General features: G+C 42.1%; 1 protein-coding gene across 1 annotated transcript; it reads right to left on the bottom strand.

The window, feature by feature from the left end:
* Nucleotides 1-1,283: 1,283 nt before the first annotated feature.
* LOC100568130 (histone H2A.Z) lies at nucleotides 1,284-6,913 on the bottom strand. The gene is made up of 5 exons (XM_003225727.4): nucleotides 6,754-6,913; nucleotides 6,235-6,312; nucleotides 3,298-3,411; nucleotides 1,964-2,093; nucleotides 1,284-1,842 (listed from the first exon to the last, which is right to left on the bottom strand). The coding sequence occupies exons 1-5, from the start codon at nucleotides 6,754-6,756 to the stop codon at nucleotides 1,781-1,783; spliced, it is 387 nt and encodes a 128-aa protein (XP_003225775.1). The 5' UTR covers nucleotides 6,757-6,913; the 3' UTR covers nucleotides 1,284-1,780.
* Nucleotides 6,914-14,903: the final 7,990 nt, after the last annotated feature.

The following is a 14,903-nucleotide window of genomic DNA, read 5'->3' on the forward strand; positions in this document are numbered from 1 at the left end:
GAAAGGATATTAGTGGCAAAGATGGAGTACTTTGGCCACATGAGAAGACAGGAAAGCTGAGAGAAGAGAATGTTGCTGTGGAAAAAGGAAGAGGGGGTCAGCCAAGGACATGATGGATGGATAGAATCCTTGAAGTGACTGGCTTGGCCCTGAAGGAGCTGGAGGTGGCAACGGCCAGCATGGGCTGGTCCCATGAGTTCATGAAGGCGAACTAATAAAGAAAGGGGCCTTAGGGCCCTCCCACACAGCCATATAACCCAGAATATCAAGGCGGAAAGCCCACAATATGTTTTGAACTGGGTTAGCTGAGTCTACACTGTCATATATCCACAAAGCATAAAATGTGGGATTTTGTACAGCTGTGTGGAAGGGGCCTAAGTCTCCAAAACAGGAGAAAAGAAGCTGGTGTTCTTCTCGGGTCCCTTCTATATGGTCAAATAAAATCCAGACCTCATTTAACCTCAATATTCAGTCTTCTATGGTAAGTGAAAATCTTCCTGTTACTTCTCAAATATAGTCATCACACCTGGAAAATCTTATGACAACATAATTTTCTAAATAGGTTACCATAATTTGGAAAGTACAACATAGAAACCTAACTTCCATTTCATCAGTAGTCAAATAGAGCGCCAGATTCTTGTGATCCTCCAAATGTTAAGATTATTTTTCAGCCATACTTACTGTAGGATTGGTTGGGAGTATATGCCCATCTGTTGAACCCCAGATTCTGTCAAAGCTGCAACTTCCATTAAAAGGTATACTAAAATCTTAAATTGGACTTATGGGGCTCTTTATCCTCATTACAATTTTTAAAAACTTGCAAAAATATGACTAAAGAATGTGAAAAAAGAGCAAAATAATTTCAAATTAACTTGAATGTATCTTCTATGAATAATTTTGATAAATGTAAGCAAAAGCATGAAGCCGTCAATGTGATGCCTGTTATCTAAATAAAAACTCTTTACACCTTTGTTACAAGTACACATGCTCAGTTTGTGACAGCTGAGATAGTCACTAGAATTGCAAGAGTATTTTCAATTGTGTTGTTCTAACATGCTGAGCTAGTTTACATTAATAGCAGCCTTTATACCTTATTTCACAACAAGGAGCAACCAGCAAATTCTATTAAGCCAATAGTTGAGTCATAAATTGATTTGGGTCAAAACACACAATATCTTTCTCACTCCCTATGACTCTAGAACACAGCCCATCTAATTATTACTTGCCCAGCAAGCTCATCATGGCTGAAGCAACACAATAACTACTTAACCAGAGCAGACAACTTGTAATGATATAACATTTATTAAATTCACCATACTTGAAACAAGGCCTGTAAAAAGTCCCAATGTTGTTTCTCCCGAAACAATTTTATTTAAGACAAGAGACCATTAGTCTCACACTTCAAGCTTTCTTTTTCATTACTTAAAAATAAAAAAAATGTCAACAACCTTTTGTAGTTAAATGGTATAGTGTATAATTGAATAAAGGAAATTTGAAGCATAAAAATTATACATTAGCAACAATGGCAAGAATTTAATTAAAACCCAACAAATCTAAAAACAGTCAGGAACCACTACAGACAACAGCTTCTCTGAAGCCATGTAACACTTAAATAAGGTTAAGACTTCAATGTATAATTTTGGTTTGTTATGTATCTTGATGGGCTCCATCTTCAAGGTTACAGAAAGGCAAAAATTGTGTTTCACAGATGCAGTCCACTGGAAATCCACCAACACCAGACAACCGAGCACTTAAAAGTCCTAAGTTAACAAGGAATCTTTTAAACTGTTTTCTGTTGCCCTTTCTTTCCAATAAGAGATTTATGGATGTGTGGAATGACACCTGAGGAAAGAAAAAAAGAAATTTAATTTATGTCTTCGTAAACAAGTTAGCATCATATGGCCTATGCTAAAGCAAAATGATACAGTATAGTTTTGAAAGACTACATTACTTAAGTACATACCTCCGCCAGCAATTGTTGCTTTGATGAGGGAATCCAGTTCTTCATCACCTCTTATTGCAAGCTGCAAGTGACGGGGAGTGATACGCTTCACTTTCAAGTCTTTGGATGCATTTCCTGCTAGTTCAAGAACCTGCAATTGTTTTTACAGTTCATTAAATCAGATTAATAAACCAGATTGCAGATTATTTTGCAACATAGCTCCTCTTATTAGCCAGGCAGGCTCTCTTTGAGGTTATATAAACTATTTAGAACACAGGCAGTCCAATCTTCCTTGCCTATTTCTCCTTTCCAGAAACAGGGATGGGATGCTGGAAAGTAGCAGGCATATTTGATATCTACTCTCCCAAATATTTGCTTTACTTTTTTCCTACCCTTTATTTTTTCCTATTGGGAAAAAATTGTGTTTTCAAATCACATTGGACCTCAAAAATTGTTCTGTTTCAACCAAGAGCACGCGGGGGGGGGGGGGGGGGGGGAAGAGGCTTATGTTGAACTGTTTTATTTTTAATTCACAAGCTTTATTTTAGACGATTCTGCATAGTTGCTCCCTGGAAGGCAGGGGTGGGCAACGATATAATGAAAGAGGGCACTGCCCCATACTAAGTAGACTACTGGTCTATTTTCTTCACTACCTACACAGAAAAGATGTTCCTCCAAGGGCCCTTCCAGGCAGAAATCCATTTTAAAGCAGAAAACCTGGGAATCAGATTCTGGTATAGAGGGCCTATCCGGAAGGACACTGAGGGCCCTTCCACACAGGCCTATATCCCAGTATACCAAGGCAGAAAATCCCACATTATCTGAGTGTGGACTAAGATAACCCAGTTCAAAGCAGATATTGTGGGATTTTCTTCCTTGATATTCTGGGATATAGGGCAATGTAGAAGGGCCCTGAATTTCAGATAGGAAGCCTTTGCATGCCTATCTAGAGATACTGTAGATTGATATTAAGGTCATGAATGAATAAAGCACATGATCTGTCACTAGGCTCCTCAGGGAGATAAGGCAGAATACAATGTTTATTATTTTATTATTCAAGTAACACATATTCAAGTAGGCCACATCTTATTTAGTATGAAGCCAGTGATGTTGTTTTTAATACATTGAAACTTAGATATATACTGCAACTATGATAAATACAGAAGTCTAGTTACCTAGAAGCATGCAACCCCATTTTAACTGGCTTTATTGCTCAAGTCCAATAATCTGTGGATTTTGAATATTTGAAATTGTATTGCCCAGTAATATAACTTTATTGGGTTGGTAAAGGTAAAATGCATGTTACGTGTCAGAATGCAAACATCAGTTTCCTCTTTCCTTCACCAAGCTGTTACCTCAGCTGTGAGATACTCCAAAATGGCAGCACTATATACAGCAGCAGTAGCCCCAACACGGCCATGACTGGTAGTCCTGGATTTCAGATGCCGGTGAATTCTGCCAACAGGGAACTGGAGAAAAAAAATTGGGGTCTAAGAATCAAGGATGAGGATTCCTTTTCCATGCCAAGAGCAGAACCTAGACTACTTCTATGTTAAGCTTAAAGCTTTTACTCCAAGCAATCTAACATTTCAAATTTTTTTGGAAAAAGTAAAGCCTCTACAACATTCCTAAAAGGCTGGACTGGGGCTGAAGAAGAACTCAATCTGGATGCAGAACACAATCCCCTCGCTTTTAAAGAAATGCTATTTTTGTCAAACACCTATACGCCTCAAGGCATTCTTGGGCAAGTCCTCAATATTTCCTCAGTTCATTAGGCATGAGATACCCATCTGTACTTTTGCTGGGATACCACACATTTCCAGATAAAAGGCACCAAAATGACCAAAGATGCAGGAAACCAAGTCCTATGACAAGAGGCTACATAGCCATTAACTGAGAATATCAAGGCAGAAAATCCCACATCTGCTTTGAATTGGGTTGTGTCCACACTGCTATAAATTCCAGTTCAAAGGAGAAAATGTAGGATTTTATTCAGCTATGTGGAAGGGGCCTAAGGGAGCAGGGTATGTTTAGCTTTTAGATAAGGCTGAAAGGGAGATATGATAACTACTCTTTAAATATTTGAAAGATGTCACTTTGAAGGAGGTAAGCCTGTTTAGAGACGAGGGCATGGAGCAATAGATTCAAATTTCAGAAAAAGAGATTTTAACCTAAACGTTAGGAGCTGTTTGGCAATTCAACCTTCTGCATGCAGTGTGGTGGAGTCTCTTTCTACTGACGTTTTTAAATTGAGGCAGGCTGTCCTAATTGCAGACACGCGCAACTTGGGCCCCCATGTGTTTTGGACTTCAACTTGCAGTAGGCAGTTAGGAACTGTGCGAGTTGAAGTTCAAATACCTGGAGGGCCCAAGTTTGCCCATGCCTGTTCTATTGGGAGTGATTTGACTGTGTCTTCCTGCATGGCAGAGGGTTGACTATTGTGTTGTCAAAGGATTTCATAGCTGGAATCACTGGGTTGCTGTGAGTTTTCCAGGCTGTATTGGCCATGTTCCAGAAGCATTCTCTCCTTGCGTTTCGCCCACATCTATGGCAGGCATCTTCAGAGGTTGAGAGGTATATTGGAAACTAGTTTAGTGAGATTTGTATATCTGTAGAAGGTCCAAGGTCTGATGGAGGAAAGTGTGAATGCTGATATTAATCACCTTGATTAGCATGTAATGGCCTTGCAGCTTCAAGGCCTGGCTGATTCCTGCCTGGGGGAATCCTTTGTTGGGAGGTGTTAGCTAGCTCCGATTGTTTCATATGGTATTTTATTTACTGTCCTGATTTCAGAGTTTTCTTTAGAATACTGGTAGTCAGATTGTGTTAATTTTCATGGTTTCCTTCCTTCTGTTGAAATTGTCCACATGCTTGTGGATTTCAATGGTTTCTCTCTGTAGTCTGACATGGTGGTTAAGAGAGGTCCAGCATTTCTGTGTTCTCAATATGCTGTGTCCAGGTTGGTGCATCAAGTGCACTGGACCACTCTAACTACCACCATGTCAGACTACACAGATGCCACTGAAATCCACAAGCATGTGGATAATTTCAATAGAAGGGAGGAAACCATGAAAATGAACAAAACCTGGCTACCAATATGTAAAAACTTTGAAATCAGGACAAGAAATAAAATACCACACTCAGAAAACAGGGGAAATCCATACAAGAAGCAATCAGGGCCAGCTAACACCTTCCAACAAAGGATTCCCCCAGGCAGGAAGCAGCCAGGCTCTGAAACTGCAAGGTTGTTCAATTGCTAATCAAGCTGGCTCATTGCAACATTCACACTTGCCTTAAAGAGTTCTTTATCTCACCCTGAACATTCCATTGATATATAAACCCCACTTGCCTAGTTTCCAACAGACTTCACAACCTCTGAGGATGCCTGCCACAGATGTGAGCAAAAGGTCAGAAGAGAAATCCTTCTGGAACATTATTATTACCATCTTTACTTATACCCCACCTTTCTTCCCATAGGGACTCAAAGAGGCTAACAATCCACATTAGACAAGTATAAAAAGAGCAATAAAAAAGTTAAAAAATAGCAAGTGTGGTAAAAACAGAATGAAAAAAGCATAAATACACTAAAATGCCCTTTAACACTCGTATTCCTACTAATCAAACTGATACTAATCAGTCACAATTTCTGTAAGCCTAACTTATCATAGATATAATGATACTCTGAGGCCAGAGTGAAGATGGGAAGCCAGAAAGACAGTTCCACCTTGTCTCCTGTGCCATCAACTGGAGGCCCCCCCCCAGTAACATGCTATGCTAATATATATGTGTGTATTGTATATAATATACAATAAATAGTATTATAATGTAATACAATATAACATTAATGATATATTATATATTACATTAATATTGCAGTATAGTGGTATAGTACAATACAGTAATATATAATGCTAATATTGTGCTATGCTAATAATATAATACATTGTATGCAAGTATTATTTGTAAGCTGCTCCGAGTCCCCTTCGGGGTGAGAAGGGCGGGATATAAATGTAGTAAATAAATAAATGAAATATATAATTCAGTGGCATGTTATTTTACCAAGTTATGTTGCAAATGAATTTCATAATCTCTGCGGGAGTTGTTATGTTAAAAAAACATAGTCTTGTGTTGGCTTTCAATTTTGCTTGGGAGTTTGGCCATACACCTTGGAAAGCTCACAGCAACCCTGGATGTGATCTCTTCCAATCCAACCCTTTGATTCTATGAACGTTTCCCTTCCCAGAACGACGCAAAATAAGGCCGAACGCTTTGCAACACCCGCAAGTGCCCACCTGCAAGCCAGCTCTCTGCGAACGGGAGACCGTCTTGGTCTTGGTTTTCCCAGAGTCCTTCCCAGCTTTGCCACCGGCCTATAATAGCAGAGATGCACATAAGAGACAAGGAAGTAACACGTGGCCGCCGCCGCCTCCTCCTCCTTAGTAACCACTTTCGCCCCGCCGCGGGCTGGCTTGGCTCCCACGTGACACAAGGACGGAAAAACCGCCAGGGCGCGCGAGGCAGGCCCGCGCGTGCGCAGTCAGCAACCGTCCCTCATTCCGCGGCATTCCCTCCCCCTACTCTGTAAAAGCGCCGGAGCTAAGACGCATGCGCGGCCCTCCACAAGCCCTGCTTCCGGGCGCATGCGCGTCACTCTTCACCGCGCCCCTCGCCGTCCTCTAGCCTCCCTTCCTTCCCTCCCTCTCCATCCGGGTATTCCTTATTTTAAACAGCCGACAGCACGAAATCTCGCTCCCCTCACCCACTTCTTCAATCCCTCACCCGCTTACTTCAACCCGCCCTGCCCTGTTTACCATTTCGAATGAGGCCTCGTCACTCCTAGAAAAGAACTACGCCAAAGAGGAACTGAGGCGATGTGACGACGGCCGCGCCAGTTCAAAACTGAGCCCGCTCCCGCCTTCCACCGGCTCTTTATACGCGGCTCTAACGTCCCGTCATCCGGGGACTCGGCTCGTCAAATCAGCCAATCGGCACAATGAGGCGGCTCCCCCTGCGCTCCGGGAGGACCAATAGGAAGCCGGAACTGTCCCACCTAAGCCCCGCCCACCTGAGCCCCAAGAGGCGTTTCACCCCGGCCAAACGCTTGGATGTTTCACATGTTCTATCCTCGTTCCCTGTGTGTGTGAATCATGTCTTTTCCCCATAAACATACCCACTCCCCTCTTGAAGCTGGTTCCTTTTTCTCAATTAAGAAAACCAAATTTCCTCACCTCCCTGTGAAAGGAAACCTTTCTGAGGCTTTTAGTCCTTGGGGACTTCAACTCCCAGAAGCCACTGCCAGTGTGGCCCACTCTCAGGAATTCTGGGAGTTGAAGTCCAACATGCCTGGAAGACTGTAAGGATTATTATAGCGCAGGTATAGGCAAAGTTTGGCCCTCCAGGTGTTTTGGACTTCGACTCCCACCTTTCCTCACAGACTCAGGCCTCTTCCTTTCCCCCCTCAGCCGCTTAAGCCTTAAGAGGCCTCGTTGCTTCCCTTGCCTTGTTTCCAATACACCTCACAAACTCTGAGGATGCCTGCCATAGATGTGGGCAAAATGTCAGGAGAGAATGCTTCTGGAACACGGCCATACAACCCGGAAAACTCACAGCAACCCAGTGATTCTGGCTATGAAAGCCTTTGACAACACAATCCAGTTCTAAGCAGATAACCTGAATTTCATATGGCAGTTTAGGAAGGGGCCTACAACACAATAGAATGAGAACAACTGCTGGCATTGTTTTTTATCTTCATAGTGATCTATCAAATGGTTAAAAAATGGGCTGGAGCCCACCAAAACTTATGGCAAGTAGAGATTTAAAGATTCTTGGTGGTTCTTCGGGCAATAGGCTTCAGAAGGTTAGCCTTCCCCTCCGCTTTTGAAATATGAAATGTCATAATTAGTGTTACGTCAGGCAGGGGCAAACTTTGGCCCTCCAGGTGTTTTGGATTACAACTCCCACAATTCCTAATAGCCTACTGGCTGATAGGAATTATAGGAGTTGTAGTCCAAAACACCTGGAGGGCCAAAGTTTGCCCATGCCTGGATTAAGTTGTAAAGATGGGCTGATTGACTCAGATCCTGTGATGGAAACTTTTTGTCTGGAGTTAGAACTGACTTTCCTGAATTCTGGCAAGAAGGGGAAAATACTTTGTTGCTAGTGATCTTCATTGTGAGTGTGACTTAATTTCAAAGTGCTTCCAGATTTTGACATTAAGTTACTTCTAACGGAGCAGCCTCTTGCCTCGGGGTTCCTGACATCAGGGGGCTTGGCTGGATGGTTCTTGTGGTCTCCTCCAATTCTATGATTCTATAATTTTGTGGTCAGTTCTTATGGGTGTAGCACGATGACATTAGGACTTTGACCAATCAATAGGCAACTAGTACGCACATAATGACAATCTTAACTTTTAAAATTAGTGGTGTCACTGGAGTGGGAGGGGGTGCAGGGGGAGCAGTCCACATAGGGTGACACCATCAGAGAGGTGTCAGCAGAAATGTATTATTTTTTATTTAAAATATTCCTGTAGTTAGATCTATAAGCACATTTTATTGGGCTATTGAATTATGACCTGTTATGATCACAACCTATTGGGGATTATGACCTGTTAGGATCATAACCTATTGGGTAGCTGAGTTTCAGAAGTGTTCCTTTAGTTTATTGCATAATAGACAATCACTGGGCATGTAGTTTTTTTTTTCTATTCGATGCTTTCAGCAGACAAAGATTCAAGTAGATTTCTTTAAAATAACGTGTTTGCTTTACTCATAACTTCATGTATTTAAATATACAGGTACATTTCTTGTCAGGTTAAACTTTATAAAACGTTGAAGTTTGTATCTTTAACTTATAGTCTTTAACAGTCTCTTCAAAAGCTATATTCTTCTGTACATCTCTCTTTTATAGCAGTCTACTTCCAAGGAAACTCAAGTCTCTAAAGGTCATTTAACTTCTAACACTGGCTTCTGCACTCAAACAGATTCAAACCTTAACTGTCTTCTAATTGTCATCCTTTTTTAAAACAGTCACTGAACCAGTCACATGGTCTGCAGCCCTTCGCACTGCTTCAAGTATACAGAGCTAAGAAAACTGCAAACCAAAGAAGGCATACACCTCAGGAAATAAACCAACACTTTATAAAACAGACAAAACATTAAATAGAGGAGGCTTGAGAAGGTTGCGATCTCCATCCTTCATATGCTTATTTACTCACCGTGGCTTTTGGCAACATCTTTCCTCCTGCCTTTTGTTGAGGCACGTGAAGTCTATGAGGATGAGGATGAGGATGAGAACTTTTTGGTGAAGTCTGAGGTTTTTACTTCTGAGCCTGTTACTTCTGTGGCGGGGAAAGAAAGTGTTACCCCTGATGATGGGAATGTTTTGGTTAGATCTGTTGTTAGGGAAACAGAAGGTTGTTCTCATGAGAATTTGCCAAGGATTGACTGTGAAAGGAATGTGGAGGAGACAGGAGCACTGCCCACAACTCAATGATTACAGTTACAAAGAGACTATGTAAAACAGAGACAAATTCGTTGTTCCCAGAGGCTGAAACATAAGCAGAGGGAACCCAGGTGTGATAAAGAGTAATGTCATGGGTAAGAATTAAAATTCTTAAGTATTTTGAGATAATGTCCGCTGGGAGATCAAAATTGGATTTTCAAGACTTTGGAGCTAGTTTTGCTTTAAGTTGAAACCTTTGAATTACAGTTTCTTGTTTTTACCTTTTGGGATTTTGGATTCATATTCAGAGTTGGTCACTGCTGTTGGTTACACTCAATAATATCAAACTTATGGATATAACTTAAAATGCTTTTACAGTCTGATTTTTAATGAACCTTTGTGATTGCTTAGTCTGCTGATTTTGGAACGACTTTTGGATTATTGTCTACTCATTTTTGAAACTGCCTTTTCTATTATATATTTTTTCTTAATAAATTTATTATTGACTGTTGAACTGTGTGGTGTTTGAGTGAAAAGGATAGATGGCTGGACTGCAACACCTTTATCCCACAATGGCCATTGTTACAATTGAATTTGTCATGTCTTCACAAGTTTTGCATTTCTTTTGCTATTCATTCTTACTGTTCCCTTCTACACTGCTATATAATCCAGATTATTAAAGCAGATACTATCCAAACTATCTGCTTTGAACTGGATTATATGAGTCTACACTGCCGTATAATCCAGTTCAAAACAGATAACCTGGATTTTATATGGCAGTGTAGAAGAGGCCACAGCCTGCTCATATGTTCTGTTCTTAGGCACTTCATGTGATGCATCTGATAAAGAAGACATAACGCTATGACAGCTTATGCTGCCAGTTTTCTTCTCTCAGGGCCCTTCCAAACAGGCACCATATCCCAGGATCTGATCCCAGGTTTTCTGTTTGCGCCAGATTATCTGGCAGTGCGGACTCATATAATCCAGTTTAAAGCAGAAAACCTGGGATCGGATCCTGGGCTATACGGCCTATCTGGAAGGGCCCTCAGTCTCCATGGTACTATATGACCTCTTTGCATTCATATGCATATATCACTAATGAAATTTAGTAGAAATCACATTGATAGTCCCAGTTTCAGAGACAAGCAAAGCAAAGACCTCACCTACATAGGGTTTTTCCCCCCAACCTAAACTGCCCAGTAATAGTGTGGGGTATTTTGGATTCCTCATCCACAAATCTCCTTTCTGTACTCCATGACAGAATGCAACACCTACTATGCTGCATGTTTGGAGCGAAATACAGTACGACTACTCTGTGTCCACAGGGGATGTGTTAGTAGACTTCACATGAAATTGTGGATAATAGTGAACTTTATTATTTTCAATGGGGCAAATGACATAGATACTGAGAAGAGGGTATAACTTGTACAGGAGACCCTTAGTGAATAAATGTATATATTTGTTGTGTGCATATAAGAGTTGTGTTGTATAGGCACACCTGAGTTAGGAAGTCTCTGATAGTAAAGCTCCTTTATGTAAAAGTTTTTTTTGTACTGCCCAACCTCTACTTCCTTTTTGTCCTGTCTAATTTGAAGGATTTTAGTAGTACCAGCACTGGAAGACTGTGGGGACATAGTTTTGATATTGTGATACACATCCACATTAAACAAGGAAATAAAGCTTGAGCTGGGGAAAAGGGAAAATGAAGGTAAGGTAAGCAGCAGTTGCTTCTAGAAACCCTTACTGGACCAAACATAAACAATGCAGAATACAGCGGCAAAATCATTTCTACCATGTCCATGTGTTCACTGTATCAAATTATCTAGGTCACACTACTACAGCAATTGCAAGTTGTTTTTCCTTTCCAGCATGTGTGCATATCCATATCAAACTTTTTTTCCTGTCAGTCTTACCACCCACTCGTGTTCCCATTAGACTGTATATATGAGGTTCCTTTGCCAGGTTCTTCCATCTTATTTCCTACTCTTTTCTGTCTGTAGCCTCACAACATCCTCTCCATGTAATGTGCATAAATGTGTATCTGTCAAGAGAATTAAATACTTTCTCATTTAATTTAGGTCACAATATGTAAAGTTCACTAATGTGGGTGGGGTGTGAAGAAGGAGAATGGGGGAAGCTGGAGGAGGATGGAGGGAGCAGGATGAAGGAAAGGGATGAAGAGATTGCTGAGCTAGGAGGGTGGCAGCAACAGGAGGAGGGAAAGGGCAGTGGGAAGGGGCTGTGGTCTCCTAAGGCAGTATCCTTGGATACTCTAGACCAGTGGTTCCCAGCCTTTTTTTGACCAGGGACCACTTTGACCAGGGACCACTCTCCAACATTAGTACCAAAAGGGTTACGAATCAGTTTTTGGTCAACTTGAGATTCGGTTTGGTTATTTGGGATGCTGATTCAGAAAATTGCATTGGATAGATGACATCTGCTCTAGTTTCTGATACAGTAGTCGCCATCTGCTTGCCCACAGAAAACCATATTAAATAATCTAGAGCTGATGTGGTCTATCCAATGCAATTTTCTGAACCAGCACCATAAATAACCCCAGGAACAGGCCTAAAAACAAAGACACCAAGGCGCCCCTGCTTCTAGGAGCCACATGGAATGGCTCTGCTCAGGGGGAGGGAAGAGGAGGAGAAGCAGCAGTCAGGAGCTTATTGTTGTGCCTTTTGTGGGTAGCCCTGACATCCCTGTTACCTTGGCATTATAAGAGGGCTTCGCAAGACCAGTTGCTCTAGTTGCAATGGTGTAGTAACAGTGAGGCCGCGGACCATATTTTAGTTCTTGGGGACCACTGGTTGGGAACCATTGCTTTAGACATAATCAGGACTGTATAAATCTCTATTAAGCCCAGACCCATTGAGGCCAATGCCGCAAGGGTAGCAGAGAAAAGACCTGCTGCTCCTATGATGGCAGTTCTCTTCTCTTCCCATCCTGCTCCTTCCTTCCACCTTGGAGACCCATGAAGGGGACCCATGCATCACCCTTTCACTGCTCTTTCTGTCCCATCCACTTCTCCCCTCATACCATAGTTATTGAGTGAACAGGGCCGGTTCAAGGCTATACGCGACTATGCGGCCGCAGGTGGCGCTGTTGTCCCAGGGGCGCCAGAGGCGCCTGTGCGTGTGCATGTGCACGCGCGCACCCCGCCTCCTCCTTCCAGCCAGGGTTGCAATCAGGGCCAGACAAACGTTGAAGCGGCTGAAGCGCCCTCCCTCTTCTCCCTCCCTCCTTCCTCTTCCTCTCCCTTTCTGCCTTGCAGCCAGGCTTTGAGGCTGCGGAGGGGGCGGGGCCGGGGCCTAAGGGCACGGAGGGCAGGCACCTCCCAGGAGACCATGCCCCCTGCTTCTGAAGGAGTGCCTTGGAAGTGCCCTTCGGCCCCGCCCCCTCCGCAGCCCGCGCATGGCCCAATCAAGATGGCGGTTCCCATGGGCTGTCTGGCCATGTTCCAGAAGCATTCTCTCCTGATGTTTTGCCTGCATCTATGGCAGGCACTCTCAGTGGTTGCGAGGTCTGTTGGAAACAAAGCAAGTGGGGTTTATATATCTGTGGAATGTTCAAGGTGGGAAAAAGAACTCTTGTCTGAGGCACGTGTGAATGTTGCAAATGGCCACCGTTATTAGCATTAAATATCCTTGCAGCTTCAAAGCCTGGCTGCTTTTTGCCTGGGGTAATCCTTTGTTGGGAGGTGTTAGCTTGCTCTGATTGAGGATCCCCCTCTTCTTCCTCCCTCCCTCGCTCCCTCCCTCCTTCTCTCAGTTTTTGTGAGGTCTCTTGGAAACTAGGCAAATGGGGTTTATATATCTGTGGAATGTTTAGGGTTGGAAAATGAACTCTTGTCTGAGGTACCTTGATTAGCATTAAATAGTCTTGCAGCTTCAAAGCCTGGCTGCTTTCTGCCTGGGGTAATCTTTTGTTGGGAGCTGTTAGCTGGCCCTGATTGTTTCCTGTCTGGAATTCCTTTGTTTTCTGAGTGGTGTTCTTTATTTACTGTCCTGATTTTAGAATTTTTAAAATATTGACGTTTCGCCCACATCTACTAAGTTTGTCCCCACTTCAAGTAAATCACCCCAGCTTTGCCATCAGAGTTGTCAGAGATTGAAAAGAAGGTCTGCTTATCATTCTCATGCTCAGCAGAGGACAAGGACCATAATTATCATGCTGAGTATATTCTCTAAAATGCCAATTTTAGCATTATGTGTATGTGTATGTATATATAAGATATACACACACACACACACACACACACACACACACACACAACACATATGCAGGGACCATATGTGCCGTGTGTGTGTTCTATTCACCTCTACCTTCTACCTTTTATTTTTCAGTGATTGGTTTGTGGGGGGGGGGGGGGGCACCAAAAATACTGCTTGCTTACACTTGAAAATTTCCTAGGGCCGGCCCTGTGAGTGAATGAAAGCCCAGACAGTTGGGCACAGCCATCCCACTGACAAATTATTCACATTTTATTCATCATTTTTGTGGTTGTTCAGAGCCCCCAACCTCCATATATATGGAGAGATGGCTGTATTAAATGAATGTAATAAAATAATAAATAGTTGATAAAATATCACACACACACTCCAGAGGGCAGAAAATCTCAGACATTCAAATACATAGTTATCCACATGCATACTCCGCATGGTAAAAAAATTAAAACGGTGGCTTCACACTTGTTGGCTGAAGATGCTGAGATAGACACCCACCCACCTGTCCCACCATCCAATTCCACACTGATCCTAATTCAGGAGCAGGTAGCACACTGTCAAAAATGTCACCATTCCCTCAGAAACTATAGAGAAAAAAGTTGTCTTCAAACATGACAGGGATCGAGGTAAGGTCAAGATATGGCTTCAGCCTCAGACATAAAATGAAGGCGCCTTCTACACTATTTCATAATGCAGATTATTAAAGTAGATAATCCACATTACCTGCTTTGAACTGGATTATATGAGTCTATACTGCCATATCCAGTTCAAAGCAGATAATCTAGATTTTATATGGAGTATAGAAGGGGACAAAGTCAACTTGACGACAGCCAAAAGCAACAAAAACTCTAGTTAGGACTGAACATTAATATTCAGTTTCAGAGTCTTAATTTTGTGCATAGGTATACGTGACTAGCTGTTGCAGAACAAGGAGGGGAGTATACATAAACATATTCACCTGAATGCTTATTGTTGCAGGTTGTGCAACACTAAATGACATTCACATTTAATATGAGCATCTCATTTTTACCTAAAATCCCTGATACATTTATGACAGTTTCCTTCCCCTCATCTTTGATTTGGAGCACAGAATGTTCTGGGTGGTGTGAGTTATTACATTAGCATCTGGAAACGCTAGTTAAAAAGGATACAATTTTTCTACAAACCATCTGGTAATTTTAGTGCACTAAGAATTGAAATGGCCACATGATGGCAGCAGAGTATAAGGAAATGGTTTATCCTGTATTTTAACACAGAAACTACTAGATGAGGACAGTTACCAATCAGTGTACTAT

Source organism: Anolis carolinensis, chromosome 5 (assembly GCF_035594765.1).
Source record: "Anolis carolinensis isolate JA03-04 chromosome 5, rAnoCar3.1.pri, whole genome shotgun sequence".
NCBI lineage: Eukaryota > Metazoa > Chordata > Lepidosauria > Squamata > Dactyloidae > Anolis > Anolis carolinensis.